An 18,736-nucleotide genomic window follows, 5' to 3' on the forward strand; every position below is an offset into this window, starting at 1 on the left:
CCTCCAGTCCAGTTCAGGCTGCAGCTTGCTGTGAGGAAGATCCCCTCCAGGATTTCCTGCTGCTTTACAGAAGCTGTCAGCAGGACTAAGCTGAAATGAATCAGAGAGAATCTTAGAGGCTGAACTGGGCCACAGGGATGAGCTGCAATCATAGAACCCCAGAGGTTGGAAGGGACCTCTGGAGATCATCCAGTCCAACCCCCCTGCCAGAGCAGGAGCAGCCAGGGCAGGGCACACAGGAACACAGCCAGGTGGGGCTTGAAAGTCTCCAGAGCAGGAGATTCCACAACCTCTCTGGACAGCCTGCTCCAGGGCTCCAGCAGCCTCACACCAAAGAATTTTCTCCTCCTGACAGGATGCAACAAACCTCTGCTCCCAGTTTTGCTGCTCCAGGCTCACCAGGCTTGAGCTCACTGAGGGAGTTGTTGGCTGTTGGGATGTGCTGCCCAGGGAGGTGGTGGAGTCCCCATCCCTGGAGGTGTTCAAGAGGGGATTGGATGTGGCACTTGGTGGCCACAGTCAGGAGGTCTGTGGTGACAGGTTTCAATGGCTCCATGTCCCAGTGGAGGCCAGGGACAAGCAGAGTCCCTCAGGGATCAGCCCTGGGCCCAGGCTTGTTCAACATCCCTGTGGGTGCCATGGCCAGTGGCACTGAGTGCAGCCTCAGCAGGGTTGCTGATGACACCAAGCTGTGTGGGGCAGCAGACAGCTGGAGGGAAGGGATCCATCCAGAGGGAGCTGGACAGGCTGGAGAGGTGGGCACAAGCCAACCTCAGGAGGTGCAACAAGAGCAAGGGCAGGGTCCTGCAGCTGGCTGGAGGCAATCCCAGGCACAACTCCAGGCTGGGCAGGGGCTGGCTGGAAAGCAGCCCTGAGGAGAGAGCCTTGGGGGTGCTGGGGGAGGAGAAGCTCAGCAGGAGCTCTCAGTGTGCACTTGCAGCCCAGAAAGCCAACCAGAGCCTGGGCTGCAGCAGGAGAAGTGTGGCCAGCAGGGCAAGGGAGGTGATTCTCCCCCTCTGCTCAGCTCTGGGGAGACCCCACCTGGAGTCCTGCCTCCAGTTCTGGAGCCCCTATGGCAAGAGGGATGTGGAGGGGCTGGAAGGTGTCCAGAGCAGGGCCAGGAGGAGGAGCAGAGGGCTGGAGCTGCTCTGCTGTGAGGACAGACTGAAGGAGTTGGGGCTGTTCAGTGTGGAGAAGAGAAGGCTCTGAGGTGACCTCATTGTGGCCTTCCAGGATCTGCAGGGGGCTCCAAGAAGGCTGGGGAGGGACTGCTCAGGCTCTCAGGGAGTGATAGGACTAGGGGGAATGGAATGAAGCTGGAGGTGGGGAGATTGAGGCTGGAGGGGAGGAGGAAGTTCTTCCCCATGAGAGTGGTGAAGCCCTGGACTGGGTTGTGCAGGGAGGTGGTTGAGGCCCCAGCCCTGGAGGTGTTTGCAGCCAGGCTGGCTGAGGCTGTGGCCAGGCTGATCTAGTGTGGGGTGTCCCTGCCCATGGCAGGGGGGTTGGCACTGGCTGATCCTTGTGGTCCCTTCCAACCCTGACTGATCCTAGGACACTATGATACTATGACAGGTTGGGCTTGATGATCTTTGAAGTCTCTTCCAACCTTGGTGATTCTGTGATGCTGCTGAGACTTTGGCTGAGCCCAGCCACAGCAAACAGCCTCAGGAAACCCAAGTAAAGCTCAACATTGTCTCCTCCAGGTGGAGAGGGCAGAGGGAACAGGTGAGGCACACAGGGAACTGTCCTTTAGCTGGGTGAGCAGCAGCCAGCTGTGGGCTGAAGTCATCAGCCCAGCCAAGAGCTACCAACCCCAAAGCAGCCATCCAAGCTGCAGCCTGCACAGGTTATCACAGTACAGCCTGATGGTGCTGTGCTGAGCAGCAAACCACAGGGATCTTGCCCCCAGGACCCCTTGGGCACAGCCAGCAGCTGAGCACTTCACCAGTGCAGGGCAGAAACTTCAGGGAGAGGTCAACTCTACCTTCTTCCAGCGCGACACTGGCCTTGGTTTTGAGCTCTGAGGCTGAGGCTCTCTGCACAGGCTCCTTCTCCAGCCCCATTTTGATAACCTCAGCAGTGAGAGGGTTGCAGGAAGGTGGAATTTCCCTCAGAGGAGGTGGCTCTTTAGCTATCTGTGTAACAAACAGGAAGTGAAAGAGGTTAGAGCAGAGGTTTGAGTTCAGAAAGGTTCTTCCCACCCTGAGAGTCTCCAACTGAAATGGCAGCCTGAGATGAGAGAGCTGGGCAGGCACTTCAGCACTGGCTGGAAAAGTCACCATCAACTCCTGAGCAGGGCACAACAGGAACAGCCCTCAGATGTGAACCACAGCAGTGTGAGAGGTGTAAGGGAGGAGCAGTGCCCAAAGCAAAGCTTGGTGAGCTGACACCATGTGAGGCCCAGCAGCTTCAGCAAGGCCCTCTGCAAGGTCCTGCGTCCAGGCAACCCCTGGTATTAGCCCAGGCTGAGGGATGAAGGGCTGGAGAGCAGCCCTGTGGAGAAGGGCTTGGGGAAGCTGGTGGAGGAAAAGCTGGACAGGAGCTGGCACCAGGCACTGCCAGCCCCAGCCTGGCCTGGGCTGAGCCCCAGCAGGGTGGGCAGCAGGGGCAGGGAGGGGATTCTGCCCTCTGCTGTGCCCTGCTGAGACCTCCCCTGCAGTGCTGGGGCAGCTCTGGAGCCCTCAGCACAGACAGGGAGCTGGGGGAGCAGGGCCAGAGGAGGCCACAGCAGTGCTGGCAGGGCTGGAAGCCCTCTGCTGGGAGCCAGCCTGAGAGAGTTGGCCTTGGGCAGCCTGCAGAGGAGAAGGCTCCAGGGAGAGCTTCTGGTGGCCTTGCAGTGCTTCAAGGGCCCAGCAGAGAGCTGGGGACAGAGCTTTGAGCAGGGCCTGATGGGACAGGCCAAGGGGGGAGGGTTGGAAAGGGCAAGAGGGAGCTTGAGAGTGGAGAGAAGGAGAAATGTTTGGCAGTGAGGGTGGGGAGAGCCTGGCCCAGGCTGCCCAGAGAGCTGGGAGCTGCCCCATGCCTGGCAGCACTGCAGGGGAGGTTGGTTGGGGCTGTGAGCAGCCTGCCCTGGCTGGGGCTGTCCCTGCTGGCTGCAGGGGGGTTGGTCTGGATGGGCTCCAAAGGTCCCTTCCCACCCAAACCATTCCATGCCTCTCAGATCATCCCAGACTCCCAGCTGCTCCCAGCCTGCCCTCCCGAAGCCCTCTCTGCACTGGGATGCTGCAGGCTGAGGTTGCTCTCCCTGGCTCACTCACCTTGAGGCACAGTGGGTGATTGTAATACTGGGTCCAAGGGTGGCAGCCATTGAGCATGTGAAGCATCATACAGCAGCTGCTCCAGATGTCCACCTTGGAGTCGCAGCGCTTGCCCATCACCACCTCCGGCGCCATGTGAGTCTCCGTGCCAGGCACATAGTTCCCTGCAACCATTCATAGAGCAGTCAGGGTTGGAAGGGACCACAAGGATCAGCCAGTCCCAACCCCCCTGCCATGGGCAGGGACACCCCACACTAGATCAGCCTGGCCAGAGCCTCAGCCAGCCTGGCCTTAAACACCTCCAGGGCTGGGGCCTCAACCACCTCCCTGCACAACCCAGTCCAGGGCTTCACCACTCTCCTGGGGAAGAACTTCCTCCTCCCCTCCAGCCTCAATCTCCCCACCTCCAGCTTCATTCCATTCCCCCTAGTCCTATCACTGCCTGAGAGCCTGAGCAGTCCCTCCCCAGCCTTCTTGGAGCCCCCTGCAGATCCTGGAAGGCCACAATGAGGTCACCTCAGAGCCTTCTCTTCTCCACACTGAACAGCCCCAACTCCTTCAGTCTGTCCTCACAGCAGAGCAGCTCCAGCCCTCTGCTCCTCCTCCTGGCCCTGCTCTGGACACCTTCCAGCACCTCCACATCCCTCTTGTCATAGGGGCTCCAGAGCTGGAGGCAGGACTCCAGGTGGGGTCTCCCCAGAGCTGAGCAGAGGGGGAGAATCACCTCCCTTGCCCTGCTGGCCACACTTCTCCTGCTGCAGCCCAGGCTCTGCTTGGCTTTCTGGGCTGCAAGTGCACACTGAGAGCTCCTGCTGAGCTTCTCCTCCCCCAGCACCCCCAAGGCTCTCTCTTCAGGGCTGCTTTCCAGCCAGTCCCTGCCCAGCCTGGGTTTGTGCCTGGGATTGCCTCCAGCCAGCTGCAGGACCCTGCCCTTGGTCTTGTTAAACCTCATTCAAAGGAGAGCTCACTGCACAGCTGACCCCATGTGCTGGGGAGGCCAAGGCAGCCTCCTTGTCACACAATCACACAATCAGTCAGCTTGGAAAAGACCTCAGAGATCATCAAGTCCAAGCTATGACCTAACACCAAGCACCTCCTGACAGCTAAACCATGGCTCCAAGTGCCACACCAATCCCCTCTTGAACACCTCCAGGGATGGGGACTCCACCACCTCCCTGGGCAGCACATCCCAATGGCCAATCTCTCTTGCTGGGAAGAATTTCTTCCTCACCTCCAGCCTGAACCTCCCCTGGCACAGCTTGAGACTGTGTCCTCTTGTTCTGCTGCTGCTTGCCTGGCAGAAGAGACCAACCCCCACCTGGCTCCAACCTCCCTGCAGGGAGTTGCAGAGAGCAAGAAGGTCTCCCCTGAGCCTCCTCTTCTCCAGGCTAAGCAACCCCAGCTCCCTCAGCCTCTCCTCCCAGGGCTGTGCTCCAGACCCCTCCCCAGCTTTCTTGCCCTTCTCTGGACACCTTCCAGCAGCTCAACCTCTTTCCTAACCTGAGGAGCCTAGAACTGGACACAGGACTCCAGGTGTGGCCTCAGCAGTGCTGAGCACAGGGCACAAGGACTTCCCTGCTGTTTGTCTTTGCAGTTAAAGTGAGGACCAAGTCACCTTAACCCAATCCCCAGCTCTCAGAAGCTGTTCTAAGGCTCCATCTCCTCCTCAGCCTCATCCCTCACACATGGAGCAGCTACCAGCTCCTGCTTCCAGCAAATCTGGGAGGCAAACCCTGAGCCTCTCCACCTGAGCTTGGTGGTCCAAAGCACAGCCTTCTCTCTCAGCAGCTGCCCAAAAGCCAGGGAGCAATTTTGCTTTGGTGGAGGTGAGGATTCTGTCCCAGCTGTGCAGTGAGGTCACAAAGCAAGCCAGGGTCAGGCTTGGCACTTCTGCTGGGGATCCTTGCAGGGGCACAAGCCTGAACCTTGCCATCATCCTGACCTGAATTACTAGAAAGAAATGGTTTAAAACTGAGGGAGAGTAGGTTTAGACTGGATCTTAGACTCACACAGCTGTCAGGGCTGGAAGGGAGCTCAAGGCTCAGCCAGCTCCAACCCTCTGCCATGGGCAGGGACACCTCACACCACAGCAGGTTGCTCACAGCCACCTCCAGCCTGGCTGCAAACACCTCCAGGCAGGAGGCTTCCACCACCTCCCTGGGCATCCTGTGCCAGGCTCTCACCACCCTCCTGGGGAACAACTTCTTCCTCACAGCCAATCTCAATCTCCCCACTTCCAGCTCTGCTCCACACCCCCCCAGTCCTGTCCCTCCCTGACAGCCCAGAGCAGAGGGGCAGGATCCTCTCCCTCCACCTCTGGCAATGGGCACTGGCAGCACTGGCAGCTGAGCTGCCCTTGGCCTTCTGGGCTGCCAGTGCCCATTGCTGGCTCCCTGGCCCAGGCCTGATTCCTGCCCCCCTCAGAGGTGTTCCTGACCCCTATCCCTCCCTGACACCCTTCAAAGTCCCTCCCCAGCTTTCCTGGAGCCCCCTGCAGATCCTGCAAGGCCACAATGAGGTCTCCTGGGAGCCTTCTCCTCTCCAGCCTGCACAACCCCAACTCCCTCAGGCTGTGCTCACAGCAGAGCAGCTCCAGCCCTCTGCTCCTCCTCGGGGCCCTTCTCTGGGCCTTCCTGGGGCCCTCCTCTGGAACTTCTTCTTAGGAAGAAGTCCTTCAGGAGCAGAGTGGTGAGACTCTGGAACAGGCTGCTCAAGGAGAATGTGGATGCTTCCTCCCTGGGGGTGTTCAAAGCCAAGCAGGATGAGGCCTTGAGCAGCCAAGTCAAAATGCAAGGTGGGAAGTTGGAGTTGATGATCTCTAAGGTCCCTTCCAACCTGAGACATTCTCTGATCCTTTCCAGTCAGGGTAGTGAGACACTGGGGCAGGTTGGGATGCATGGAACCATGGAGCACAGGGAGGTGAACCAACCTTTCCTAGACATCTGCTCCTAAAGAGAGATGCAGAACTGCTCAAGCAGGTCCCAGAGGAGGCCACAGCAATGATGCCAGGGCTGGCAGCCCTCTGCTGTGAGGCCAGGCTGAGGGAGTTGGGGTTGTTGAGTCTGGAGAATAGAAGGCTCCAGGGAGACCTTTCTGTACTCCACAGAGAGGCCTGCAGGAAGGCTGGAGATGGACTTTGCTTCAGGGAGTGCAGTGATGGAATGAAGGGTGAGGGAATGAAGTCTGAACTGGAAAAGGGGAGGGTTAGATCAGATATAAGGAAGAAATTCTTGACAGTGAGGCTGGGGGGACACTGGCACAGGCTGCCCAGAGAGGCTGTGGCTGTCCCCTCCCTGGAGGTGTTCAGGGCCAGGCTGGATGAGGCCTTGGGCAAGCTGGGCTGGGGGGAGGTGTCCCTGCCCATGGCAGGGGGTTGGAACTGGATGAGCTTTAAGATCCCTTCCAACCCAAAGCATTCTGTGATTCTGTGCCTCTTGCCCCAGACTGGGAGATGAGGACCAGCTGCCACCCTTGAGCTCCCTGCAGCTGTCAGGGGCCACAGCTCAGGAACAGCAACAGAAGCGACACCAGGAGCAAGAGCCAGCCTGGCAAACACAGCCACCTGCCAAGCAGGAGCCATCCCAGCCTGGGGCAGCAGGAGAGCTCTTGAGGAATCCTTACCTGTGACCAAGCACTTCCCCAGGCCATCAGGGTGGAGGTGAGCAGAGTGGCCAAAGTCACACAGCAGAGCTCTGCTTCCATCGTCAGAGAGCAGCACGTTCTCCGCTGCCAACGAGAAGCTCGCCGTCAGACTCCCCTGTGCTCTGGCCTCTGAGGTGCACCCAGAGCCCAAAGCCCAGAGGACTGCAACCTGCCAGAGCCCAGCCCAAGGGCTGCCTCTCCTCTGGAGCATCACTGGTGCAAGCAAGCACACAACCAGAGTTCTCTCTCTCTCCTCAGCAGCTGCCAGCTGCCTGCCCTGCAGACCTCAGCAGCCCGGAGCGGGGGCAGCCTGGGCAAGCAGCTTGTCAGAGGCACTGGATGGCAGGGCCAGGGCTGGCAGACACAGGGTGCCCAGCTGGTCAGCACCCAGCCAAGCTCCAGTCTCAAATGTGGGGCTGGAACCCAGGCAAATAACCTCCTGCCCCTCAGGAACCTGCCAGCAGTCTGCTTCTTGTAAGAGGAAGGGAGGAAGGCAGCACCCCAGGCACCATCCCACCTTTTACATCTCCATGGAGGATGTTTTGAGCATGAAGATACTCCAAGCCCTCCAGTGCCTGGCCCAGGTAACTGAGGGCTCTGTCCTCTGGCAGGCAGCCACTCTGTTTGATCAGTTGTCCTAATGAGCCACCTAGAAAGGAAGCCAGAGAGCCCAGGTTAGCTCAGCCTTGCCCTCTTCCCAGCACCACCAGCACTCCTCCTTGGTTCTGGTGAGGAGATGAGGAGTGCCAGGCCTGACAGCTCTGATCTCCCACACTTGGATCTGCTCCTGGGGTTTATTCCCAGATTTCTTCCTGCCCACACACTCTGGGCTTGCTCATCAAGCTTTTGGCTTAGTACCTGAAAGGGGCCTCCAGGAAAGCTGGGGAGGGACTTTGGGCAAAGGCTGGGAGAGCCAGGCTGAGGAAGAATGGCTTTGAGCTGGGAGAGGGGAGGCTGAGACTGGAGAGGAGGTAGAAATAGTCAGAGTGAGGGTGGGGAGATACAGATTGCCCAGGGAGGCTGTGGATGTCCCCTGCCTGGAGGTGCTCAAGGCACAGCACCCTCATGGGTGACCTCAAGAGAAGTGGGGTAGGTGACTGGGCCATGAGGGGGGCTGGAAACTGGCTCAGCACCAGAGCTCTGGGGGTTGTGATCAGTGGTGCAGAGTCCAGCTGGAGGCCTGTGCCCAGGGGGGCTCCCCAGGGACCAGGACTGGCTCCAGTGTTGTTCAGGATCTTCATCACTGACCTGGAGAAGGGGACTGAGCCTACCCTCAGCAACTCTGCTGATGCCACCAAGCAAGAGGGGTGGCTGGCACCTGTCAGGGTCAGCTGGCCTCCAAGGGGATCTGGCCAGGCTGAAGAGCTGGGCAAAGGGCAACCTCAATAAGGACAAATGCAGAGCCCTGCACCTGGGGAGGAGCAGCACCAGGCACCAGTGCAGCTGGGAGGCTGAGCAGCTGGAGAGCAGCTCCATGGAGTCCTGTTGGACAGCAACTTAGCCATGGGGCAGCAGTGGATGTGGCCAAGAAGGCAAATGGTCTCCTGGGGTGCATCCAAAGTGTGGCCAGCAAGTCTTGGGAAGTTCTCCTCCCCCTCTGCTCTGCCCTGCTGAGACCACACCTGGAGTGGTGTGTCCACTGCTGGGCTCCTCAGCTCCAGAGGGACAGGGAACTGCTGGAGAGAGTCCAACAGAGGCTGTGAGGATGCTGAAGGGACTGGAGCATCCCTGCTGAGAGCCCTGGGGCTGTTCAGGCTGGAGAAGAGAAGGCTGAGAGGGATCTGATCAATGTCTATCAATAGCTGAGGGGTGGGAGGCAGGAAGGGGCCAGGAGCTTTTCAGAGGTGTGCTGTGATAGCACAAGAAACAACAGGGACAAGCTGGCACCCAGGAGGCTCCACCTCAACAGGAGGAGAAACTTCTTTGGTGTGAGGCTGCTGGAGGCCTGGGGCAGGCTGCCCAGAGAGGTTGTGGAGTCTCCTGCTCTGGAGGCTTTCAAACCCCACCTGGATGTGCTCCTGTGTGCCCTGGCCTGGGTGAACCTGCTCTGGCAGGGGGGGTTTGGACTGAATGATCTCCAGAGGTCCCTTCCAACCCCTAACATACTAAAGGCCAGGCTGGATGAGGCCTTGAGCAAGCTGGGCTGGGGGGAGGTGTCCCTGCCCATGGCAGGAGGTTGGAGCTGGATGAGCCTTGAGGTCCCTTCCAACCCAACCCATTCTGGGATCCTGGGATGGTGCTTGCTGTCAGAAGTACTCCTCTGTGCCCATGCCAGCTTGCTCACCCCCAGTGTGACCCTTCACAGGCTGTGCTTCCCATGGCCCTGCCTGGGAAAAGGAGCAGCAGGCAATGGAAGCAGCCAGGTCTGCTGAGCCAGTGTGCCCTGCCCCAGCACAGCACACTGCCCATGGTGCTGTGCAGATGAGCATGAGAGCAAAGACAGCTGGGGCTGTGCTTGAGTGAGGGGCTGCAACTGGAGTGAGGCAGGACTGGAGGTGTGACCTGCCCCCAAGCAGGCCCACTGCTGCACTGGAGTGTGCTGCCCAGGGAGGTGGTGGAGTCCCCAGCCCTGGAGGTGTTTAGGGAGAGCCTGGATGAGGCCCTTGGTGCCATGGTTGAGTTAGTCAGGAGGTGTTGGGTGACTGGTTGGACTTGATGATCACTGAGGTCTTTTCCAACCTGGTCTGGTCTGGCCCATTCCATTCCATTCCATTCCATTCCATTCCATTCCATTCCATTCCATTCCATTCCATTCCATTCCATTCCACCCTACCCTACCCTACCCTACCCTATCCTATCCTATCCTATCCTATCCTATCCTATCCTATCCTATCCTATCCTATCCTATCCTATCCTACCTTACTCCACCCTACCCTATTCTACTCCAACCTACCCTACTCTACCTTACCCTACTCCACCCCACCCTACCCTATTCTACTCTCCCCTACCCTACCCTACCCTACCCTACCCTACCCTACTCCCCCCACCCTACTCTACCCTATTCTACTCCCCTCTACCCTACTCTACCCTACCCTATTCTACTCCCCCCTACCCTACCCTACCCTACCCTACCCTACCCTACCCTACCCTACCCTATTCTACTCCCCCCACCCTACTCTACCCTACCCTATTCTACTCCCTACCCTACTCTACTCTACCTTATTCTACTCCCCCCTACCCTACCCTACCCTTTTCTACTCCCCCTTACCCTACCCTACCCTGTTCTACTCCCCCTTACCCTACCCTAGCCTGTTCTACTCCCCCTTACCCTACCCTGTTCTACTCCCCCTTACCCTACTCTACTCTATTCTACTCCCCCCTACCCTACCCTACCCTGTTCTACTCCCCCTTACCCTACCCTAGCCTGTTCTACTCCCCCTTACCCTACCCTACCCTGTTCTACTCCCCCTTACCCTACTCTACTCTATTCTACTCCCCCCCTACCCTACCCTGTTCTACTCCCCCTTACCCTACCCTACCCTGTTCTACTCCCCCTACCCTACCCTACCCTACCCTATTCTACTCCCCCCTACCCTACCCTACCCTACCCTACTCTACTCTATTCTACTCCCCCCCCACCCTACTCCACCCTACCCTACCCTACCCTATTCTATTCTACCCTACCCTACCCTACCCTACCCTACCCTACCCTACCCTACCCTACCCTACCCTACCCAGCAGCAGGGCTGCCCACACCCAGCCCTCTCCCCCCAGCAGGTACCACTGGGAACATTCCGGAAACACCATAGGACGAACAGCTGGAAAAGCAGGGCAGGAGGAAGAGGAGGCCAATGCCCACTGCATCCCTCAGGGCCAGTGGTGCTGTGGCTGCCCATCTCCTCACCCTCCATCAGCTTCATGAAGATGGTCACCCAAGGTCCTTCCTTCACAGCTCCATAGAGGGGCACAACCCTGGGACTGGTGAGGGCGGCGCAGGTGGTGAGCTCCTCGGCACGGAAGTGTTCCACTTGCACCTAGGGAAACAGAGAAGCACTCAGCAGGGGCTGGGGGGCAAGGCCCAGGGCTGGGGCCTGCAGCTGGGTCACAACAGCCCCAGGAAGGCTCCAGGCTGGGGGGGCAGAGTGGCTGGAAACTGCCCAGCAGAAAAGCTCTCCCAACCCAGCCACTTGCAGACCTGTGCCTGAGCAGTGCCTGCAGCCCCAGCTCCAAGCTGAAGGTTTTGATTCTCAGCTGGAATTCTTGTACTGAAGGCCTAAAGCTGCTGGATGGGAGAAGCCAGCTGGAGCTAAACTCAGTCTGCAACTGTTTGTTGTGGGGACTGGAAATGCTATAGCCTGTAGATTTGATCCCCAGCATCAGAGTGTGGAAACCAGCAGGGGGAAGAGCAGTGATCAGCAGGTTCAACAAGGCCAAGGGCTGGGGGCTGCAGCTGGGTCACAACAGCCTCAGGGAGGCTCCAGGCTGGGGGCAGAGGGAATGGGAAGTGCCCAGCAGGAAAGGCCCTGGGAGTGCTGGGTGCCAGCAGCTGGAGAGAGGGATTGGCTTGCAGAGTGTGCCCTCAAAGCTGCCCTGCAGACAGCTCTGGTTAGAAAGCCTCAGTCCTCACCCATGGCTGAGCCAGACAGGAGCTGCTCTGCCTTTCACCAGGCTCCTCAGGCCTGAGCATCTTCCACCCACCTGTGCCTGGGGCAGACTGCAACAAGGCCAAGGGCTGGGGGCTGCAGCTGGGTCACAACAGCCCCAGGGAGGCTCCAGGCAGGGGGCAGAGGGGATGGGAAGTGCCCAGCAGGAAAGGCCCTGGGGGTGCTGGGTGCCAGCAGCTGGAGCTGAGGCAGCAGTGCCCAGGGGGCCAAGAAGGCCTCCAGCAGCCTGGGCTGGAGCAGCAATGCTGTGGGCAGCAGGGGCAGGGCAGGGACTGTGCCCCTGGGCTGGGCACTGGGGAGGCTGCACCTCAAATCCTGGGGTCAGGTTTGGGCCTCTCACTGCAAGAAGGACTTTGAGAGGCTGAGCAGGGCCAGGGAAGGGCAACAGAGCTGGGGAAGGGTCTGGGGAGCAGGGCTGGGGAGGAGCAGCTGAGGGAGCTGGTGGGGTTGAGCCTGGGGAAGAGGAGGCTGAGGGAGACCTCCTTGCTCTCTGCAGCTCTGAGAGGAGGCTGCAGTGAGGTGGGGGTTGGGCTCTGCTGCCTAGGCTCAGGTGACAGAAGGAGAGGAAATGGCTGAAATTGTGCCAGGGGAGGCTGAGGGTGGAGATCAGAAAATTCTTGACTCAAAGGATTCTCAACACTGCTCAGGGAGGTGTTTGAATCCCTGTCCCTGGAGGTGTTCAAAAGACACAGACAAGCTTTAGCTGCAGCCTTGGCAGAGTTAGAGAATGGTTGGACTCAATGATCTTAAAAGCCTTTTCCTACCAAAGCCACTCTGCTGATTCTGTGAATCCTACCAGAATCCTCCCTCCACACCCTGGGGTCAGGATGTGCCACACTGTGTAACAGCAGGGGACAAGGACAACCTTTGTGAGCAGAGACCTCTGAGTACAGCAGGAGATTGAACACATCCAAGTGCCAGGATCTGCACATTGGCCACAGCAACCCCAGGCAGAGCTACAGGCTGGGGGCAGAGTGGCTGAGAGCTGCCAAACAGAAAGGGACCTGGGGGTGCTGGTTGATGGTAGGCTGAACATGAGCCTGCAGTGTGCCCAGGCAGCCAGGAGGGCCAATGGCTTCCTGGCCTGCAGCAGGAAGAGTGTGGCCAGCAGGAGCAGGGAAGTCCTTGTGCCCTGTGCTCAGCACTGCTGAGGCCACACCTTGAGTCCTGTGTCCAGCTCTGGGCTCCTCAGGTTAGGAAAGAGGTTGAGCTGCTGGAAGGTGTCCAGAGAAGGGCAAGAAAGCTGGGGAGGGGTCTGGAGCACAGCCCTGGGAGGAGAGGCTGAGGGAGCTGGGGTTGCTTAGCCTGCAGAAGAGGAGGCTCAGGGGAGACCTTCTTGCTCTCTGCAACTCCCTGCAGGGAGGTTGGAGCCAGGTGGGGGTTGGGCTCTTCTGCCAGGCAAGCAGCAGCAGAACAAGAGGACACAGTCTCAAGCTGTGCCAGGGGAGGTTTAGGCTGGAGGTGAGGAAGAAATTCTTCCCAGCAAGAGAGATTGGCCACTGGGATGTGCTGCCCAGGGAGGTGGTGGAGTCCCCATCCCTGGAGGTGTTCAAGAGGGGATTGGATGTGGCACTTGGTGCCATGGTCTGGTCATGAGGTCTGTGTTGATAGGTTGGACTCGATGATCCTCGAGGTCTCTTCCAACCTTAGTGACACTGTGAGACTGTGAACTTCAGCATTCTGCTTTCATGGGAGAAGAAGGAGAAGGATTGTGCAGCACTTGGCAAAAATCAAACTCCCCCCCACCCCCAAAGCAGGAGGGAAGATGAAATGTGGCCACAGGCAGTGGCTGCCACTCTCATCTCTTGGGCTGAGAGGAAACCCTCTCTTCATGGAGTTCAGCCAAGCAAAACAAAGCAAGAGAGGCCAGAAGGAAAGGATGAGTCAGGAAGGGGCTGGTGGGGAAGGGATGTCTCAGGTGTCTGCAGTGTCAGCAGTGCAGCTGGAGCTGCCTCTGGGGACTCTCAGGAGTTTGGAGAGCAGGTGCTCCAACCAGCCTGGAGAGTGGTGAGAGGTCAGGGAGTCCCCTTCCAGCCCCAGCAGGCAGCACTAACTCCAGGCACTCACTGAGGTCAGGTGAAGCACCTTGCACAGAGGTGTGCAGCCTGCACCTCACTGCTCTGAGATGATAGAATCAGTCAGGGTTGGAAGGGACCACAAGGATCAGCCAGTCCCAACCCCCCTGCCATGGGCAGGGACACCCCACACTAGATCAGCCTGGCCACAGCCTCAGCCAGCCTGGCTGCAAACACCTCCAGGGCTGGGGCCTCAACCCCCTCCCTGGACAACCCATTGCAGGGCTTCACCACTCTCATGGGGAAGAACTTCCTCCTCCCCTCCAGCCTCAATCTCCCCACCTCCAGCTTCATTCCATTCCCCCTAGTCCTATCACTGCCTGAGAGCCTGAGCAGTCCCTCCCCAGCCTTCTTGGAGCCCCCTGCAGATCCTGGAAGGCCACAATGAGGTCACCTCAGAGTCTTCCCTTCTCCAGACTGAACAGCCCCAAAGATCTGCTGCTGGTCTGCAGAAGCATCCTGTGAAATCCTCCAGTAGTTAGGAGAGCAAAAGAATGGCCATGCTCAAAGAGCAGCATCTCACTGAATCCCAGCATGGTAGGAAGGGACCTCTGGAGCTCATCCAGTCCAAGCCCCTGCTCTAGCAGGGCACCCACAGCAGCTTGCCCAGCAGCACAATGCCCAGGGGGGGTTGGAAGCTCTCCACACCAGGACACTCCACAACCTCTCTGGGCAGCCTGCTCCAGGCCTCCAGCAGCCTCACACCAATGAAGTTTCTCCTCCTGCTCAGATGGAACCTCCTGGGTTCCACTTTGTGCCCCCTGCCCCTTGTGCTGTCCCTGGGCACCACTGAGCAGAGTCTGGCCCCAGCCTCTTGCCCCCCAGCCTTTAGCTCTTGCTGAGCATTGCTCAGCTGCCCTCTGGGGCTGCTCTTCTGCAGGCTCTCAGCCCCAGGGCTCTCAGCCTTTGCTCCTCACAGAGCTGCTCCAGGCCCCTCAGCAGCCTTGGAGTCTCCCCTGGGCTCTCTCCAGCAGTTCCCTGTCCCTCTGGAACTGGGGAGCTCAGAGCTGGACACAATACTTCAAGTGCAGCCTTCCTAGGGCAAAGTAGAGAGGGAGGAGAACCTCCCTTGCCCTGCTGGCCACACTCTGCTTAATGCCTCCCAGGACCCCCTTGGCCTTCTTGCCCACCAGGGCACCTTGCTGGCTCATGTGGATCTTATCCCCCAGCTCTCCCAGCTCCTTCTCCTTGGAGCTGCTCCCTGGCAGGTTCCCCCTCACCTGTCCTGCTGCAGGGATTGTTCCTCCCCAGGGGCAGGACCCTGCACTTGCCCTTGGTGAGCTTCATGAGGTCCTCTCCCCCAGCTCTCCAGCCTGGCCAGGTCTGACTGCCAGCACAGCCTGGCAGGTGCCAGCCACTCCTCCCAGGGTGGTGTCATCAGCAAACTGGCTGAGGGCCTGCTCAGTCCCTTCACCACTGCCCTACTCTCATGTCTCTCTTTCCAGCACTGCCTCTTCTCCTCCCTGAAGGGACAACCCACCAGTACCAGCTGCTTCTCCCAGGGCTCTGCACTTGCAGAGGGAATGTCAGGAGATACAGGCTGTCAGAAGACAGGCTGGTGGTGCTGCCACCAGACTCCACACCTACAAAGTGAGGATGCAGAGCAGGAAATCATCCTCCACAGGCTCGAAATGTGTTTGCTTTGACAGAGCTGACAAATGAAAGGCTTAAACAGTTGGGACAAGTCAGCTCAGGCTGCCTCTGGGTCAGGCCCAACCCAGGCACAGATCCAGGCTGGGTGCAGAGTGGGTTCAGCAGCCCTGAAGAAATAGCCTTGGGGATGTTGGGTGCTGAGCAGCTCCCCAGGAGCCAGCAGTGCCTCCTGCAGCCCTGCAGGCAGCTGGGTGCAGGGCTGCAGCCAGAGCAGGGTGGGCAGCAGGGCAGGAGTGATACTGCACACCTGGACTCTGCTCTGCTCAGACCTCACCTCCAATCCTGCCTCCAGCTCTGCTGTCCCCAGCAGCAGAAGGACTCAGAGCTGCTGGGGAGAGTCCAGAGGAGGCCACAGAGGTGATCCAAGGGCTGGAGCAGCTCTGCTGTGGGCCCAGGCTGAGGGAGCTGGGGTTGTGCAGCCTGGAGAGCAGAAGACTGAAGGAGCCTCCAGGAAGGCTGGGGAGGGACTGCTCAGGCTCTCAGGGAGTGCTAGGACTAGGGGGAATGGAATGAAGCTGGAGGTGGGGAGATTGAGGCTGGAGGGGAGGAGGAAGTTCTTCCCCATGAGAGTGGTGAAGCCCTGGAATGGGTTGTGCAGGGAGGTGATTGAGGCCCCAGCCCTGGAGGTGTTTGCAGCCAGGCTGGCTGAGGCTGTGGCCAGGCTGCTCTAGTGTGGGGTGTCCCTGCCCATGGCAGGGGGGTTGGGACTGGCTGATCCTTGTGGTCCATTCCAACCATGACTGATCCTAGGATACTATGAAGGCTCCAGAGGGACCTCAGAGCTGCCTGCCAGTGCCTGAAGGGATCCTGCAGGAAGGCTGCAGAGAGACTTTCCTGAGGGTGTCTGGAGCCAGGTGGAATGGTTAGAAGCTGAGGCAGAGCAGGGTTAGACTGGAGCTGAGGGAGAAGTTCTTCAGTATAAGGGTGGTGAGACTGTGGCACAGGCTGCCCAGGGAGCCTGTGGCTGTCCCCCCCCTCCCTGGAGGTGTCCAAGGCCAGGCTGGATGAGGCCTTGGGCAGCCTGGGCTAGATGAGAGGGGGGTTGGAGTTGGTGATCTCTGATATGGCTTCCAACCTAAGCCATTCTATGACTTTCCACAGGCACCACATCACCCTGGGACCCAGGCAAAGAGGGAGAAGCCAGCATTTTGAGCTGAGCACCACAAGCCCCAGTTCCTTTTGCAGGGAACACTTTTGCACTCCAGACAAACACTTCCCACACACTTGCTGAAGCTTGCTGGGGGAGTAAAGTGAAAAACATCAGTTCAGAGGGGATGAAGGTCTTCAGGTGTTAAGTTCAAGCCAGTTCACATTCTCATCTTGCACTATCACACTGCCTCCACCCCCTGACTTCCCCCATGGCTGCCTACAAGTCAATAGCATCACAGAACTGTCAGGGTTTTGGGAGGGAGCTCAAGGCTCAGCCAGCTCCAACCCCCTGCCATGGGCAGGGACACCTCACACCCCAGCAGGTTGCTCACAGCCACCTCCAGCCTGGCTGCAAACACCTCCAGGCAGGAGGCTTCCACCACCTCCCTGGGCAGCCTGGGCCAGGCTCTCACCACCCTCCTGGGGAACAACTTCTTCCTCACAGCCAAGCTCAATCTCCCCACTTCAAGTTCTGCTCCATCCCCCCCAGTCCTATCCCTCCCTGACACCCTCAGAAGTCCCTCCCCAGCTTTCTTGCAGCCCCCTGCAGATCCTGGAAGGCCACAAGGAGGTCTCCTGGGAGCCTCCTCTTCTCCAGCCTGAGCAGCCCCAAGCTCCAGTTAGCTTCCACTCACTTCCCACGTCGCAGGACAAGATCTCAGTGCACAAGAGGTTGCCAAGCCAACTGCTGGAGAAGTAACACATCCTTGGCTGCACCTGCAGCTGAGGCCCCATCCCTAGGGACATTCAAGGTCAAACAGAGCAACCTGATCTAGCTGGGGATGCCCCTGCTGACTGCAGTGGGGTTGGACAGGATGACCTTGGAGGGTCCCTTCCCACCTGATGCATCCTGTGAGGCGTAACAGAAGCAGCTGCTGACAGGGAGCCAGCAATGCCTGCCACGCTCCCTGAAGAGAGGAAAGCTCTCTCTGAGTGCCTCCTGGCTGCACAGGGGCTTTTCTTTCCTGCTGGACTCCTTCCTGAGCAGAGGAACACCTGCCATGTCACTGCCTGCACCAGCCATGGCCCAAATGAGGACAGTTAGATAAGCAGCCGGCTCCCACGGCCGCCTCTCCCCCGCAGCCACCAGCAGCACACTCTCAGCTCCTCTGAAGCCTCAGCTCCCTTGGCCAAACCCCAGATCACTTCAAGCACACTCAGGAGGCCACAGGAGCCTATTTCTGGCTGCCAAACTTGACCCTCTCTGCACACACACACACACAATGGTTTCTCCATCTGCTGCTTCTCCCCATGCCATCACCTTGAGGTTGCACCTCGGACCCAGGCACAGAGAACACTTCCCTGCAGCTGTGCAGTGAGGAACCTGCAGCTCAGGGCAGCTGGAAGGGGAATCACAGAATGTTAGGGCTGGAAGGGACCTCCAGAGATCACTGAGTCCAACCCCCTGCCAGAGCAGGGTCACCCAGGGCAGAGCACACAGCAGTGCATCCAGGAGGGTTTTAAAGTCTCCACACCAGGAGACTCCACAACCTCTCTGGGCAGCCTGCTCCAGGCCTCCAGCAGCCTCACACCAAAGCAGTTACTCTTCCTCTTCAGATGGAACCTCCTAGGTGCCAGTTTGTGCCCCCTGCCCCCTTGGCCTGTCCTTGAGCACCACTGAGAAGAGTCTGGCCCCAGCCTCTTGCCCCCCACAGCTCCTTTAGGTCTTGCTGAGCATTGCTCAGCTCCCCTCTGGGGCTGCTCTCCTCCAGGCTCTCAGCCCCAGGGCTCTCAGCCTTTGCTGCTCACAGAGCTGCTCCAGGCCCCTCAGCAGCTCTGTGGCCTCTGTTGGACTCTCTCCAGCAGTCCTCTGTCCCTCTTGAGCTAAGGAGCTCAGAGCTGGACCCAGGACTCCAGATGTGTCCTCCCTGGGGCAGAGCAGAGCAGCAGAACCTTCCCTGACCTGCTGGTCAGGCTTTGGTTAATGCACCCTAGGAGCCCATTGGCCTTCTTGCCCACAGGGGCAAGTTTCTCCTCATGTTGAGGTGGATCCTCCTTGTCCCTGTTGCTCCTTGTCCTATCACTGGGCACCACCAAAGAGAGCCTGGCACCTTCACCCTGACCCCCACCTCAGTAAGGTCTCTCCTGCCAAGCTTAACCAGGGAGAAGACTTCTCCTCCCTGTGTGTGCTGGGGTGAGGGAGGCCTCCCCTGCTCCCAGGCAGTTACCTTCTTGGCAGCACACTGAAATCCTGTCTGTTTGTCCTCTATTTTGTACACCTCTCCAAAGGAGCCAATGCCCAGGGAGCCGTGGCACTTGGTCCAGTGCACCTCCTCCCGGTACTCATAGTCCACTGGCTTCAGCTTCTGCAAGGGGGAAGCAGAACAGAAGGTGAGGCAGGGGAAGGAGCAGCTCT

At 58.9% G+C, this 18,736-nt stretch overlaps 1 protein-coding gene across 1 annotated transcript in view; it reads right to left on the bottom strand.

Annotated features, from left to right (window-relative positions):
* The window catches only part of MAP3K14 (mitogen-activated protein kinase kinase kinase 14), a 57,414-nt gene that overhangs the window by 15,210 nt on the left and 23,468 nt on the right, over positions 1–18,736 (bottom strand). Inside the window, exons 4-9 of the mRNA XM_068167174.1 lie at positions 18,549–18,732; positions 10,744–10,873; positions 7,417–7,548; positions 6,879–6,983; positions 3,258–3,421; positions 1,985–2,135 (exon numbers count right to left, since the gene is read on the bottom strand). Of these exons, the coding sequence (XP_068023275.1) occupies positions 1,985–2,135; positions 3,258–3,421; positions 6,879–6,983; positions 7,417–7,548; positions 10,744–10,873; positions 18,549–18,732 (866 nt within the window). The remainder of the gene's footprint in view (positions 1–1,984; positions 2,136–3,257; positions 3,422–6,878; positions 6,984–7,416; positions 7,549–10,743; positions 10,874–18,548; positions 18,733–18,736) is intronic.

Source organism: Melanerpes formicivorus, unplaced genomic scaffold, assembly GCF_026170545.1.
Source record: "Melanerpes formicivorus ecotype bairdi unplaced genomic scaffold, bMelFor1.0.p_v2 SCAF_113, whole genome shotgun sequence".
NCBI lineage: Eukaryota > Metazoa > Chordata > Aves > Piciformes > Picidae > Melanerpes > Melanerpes formicivorus.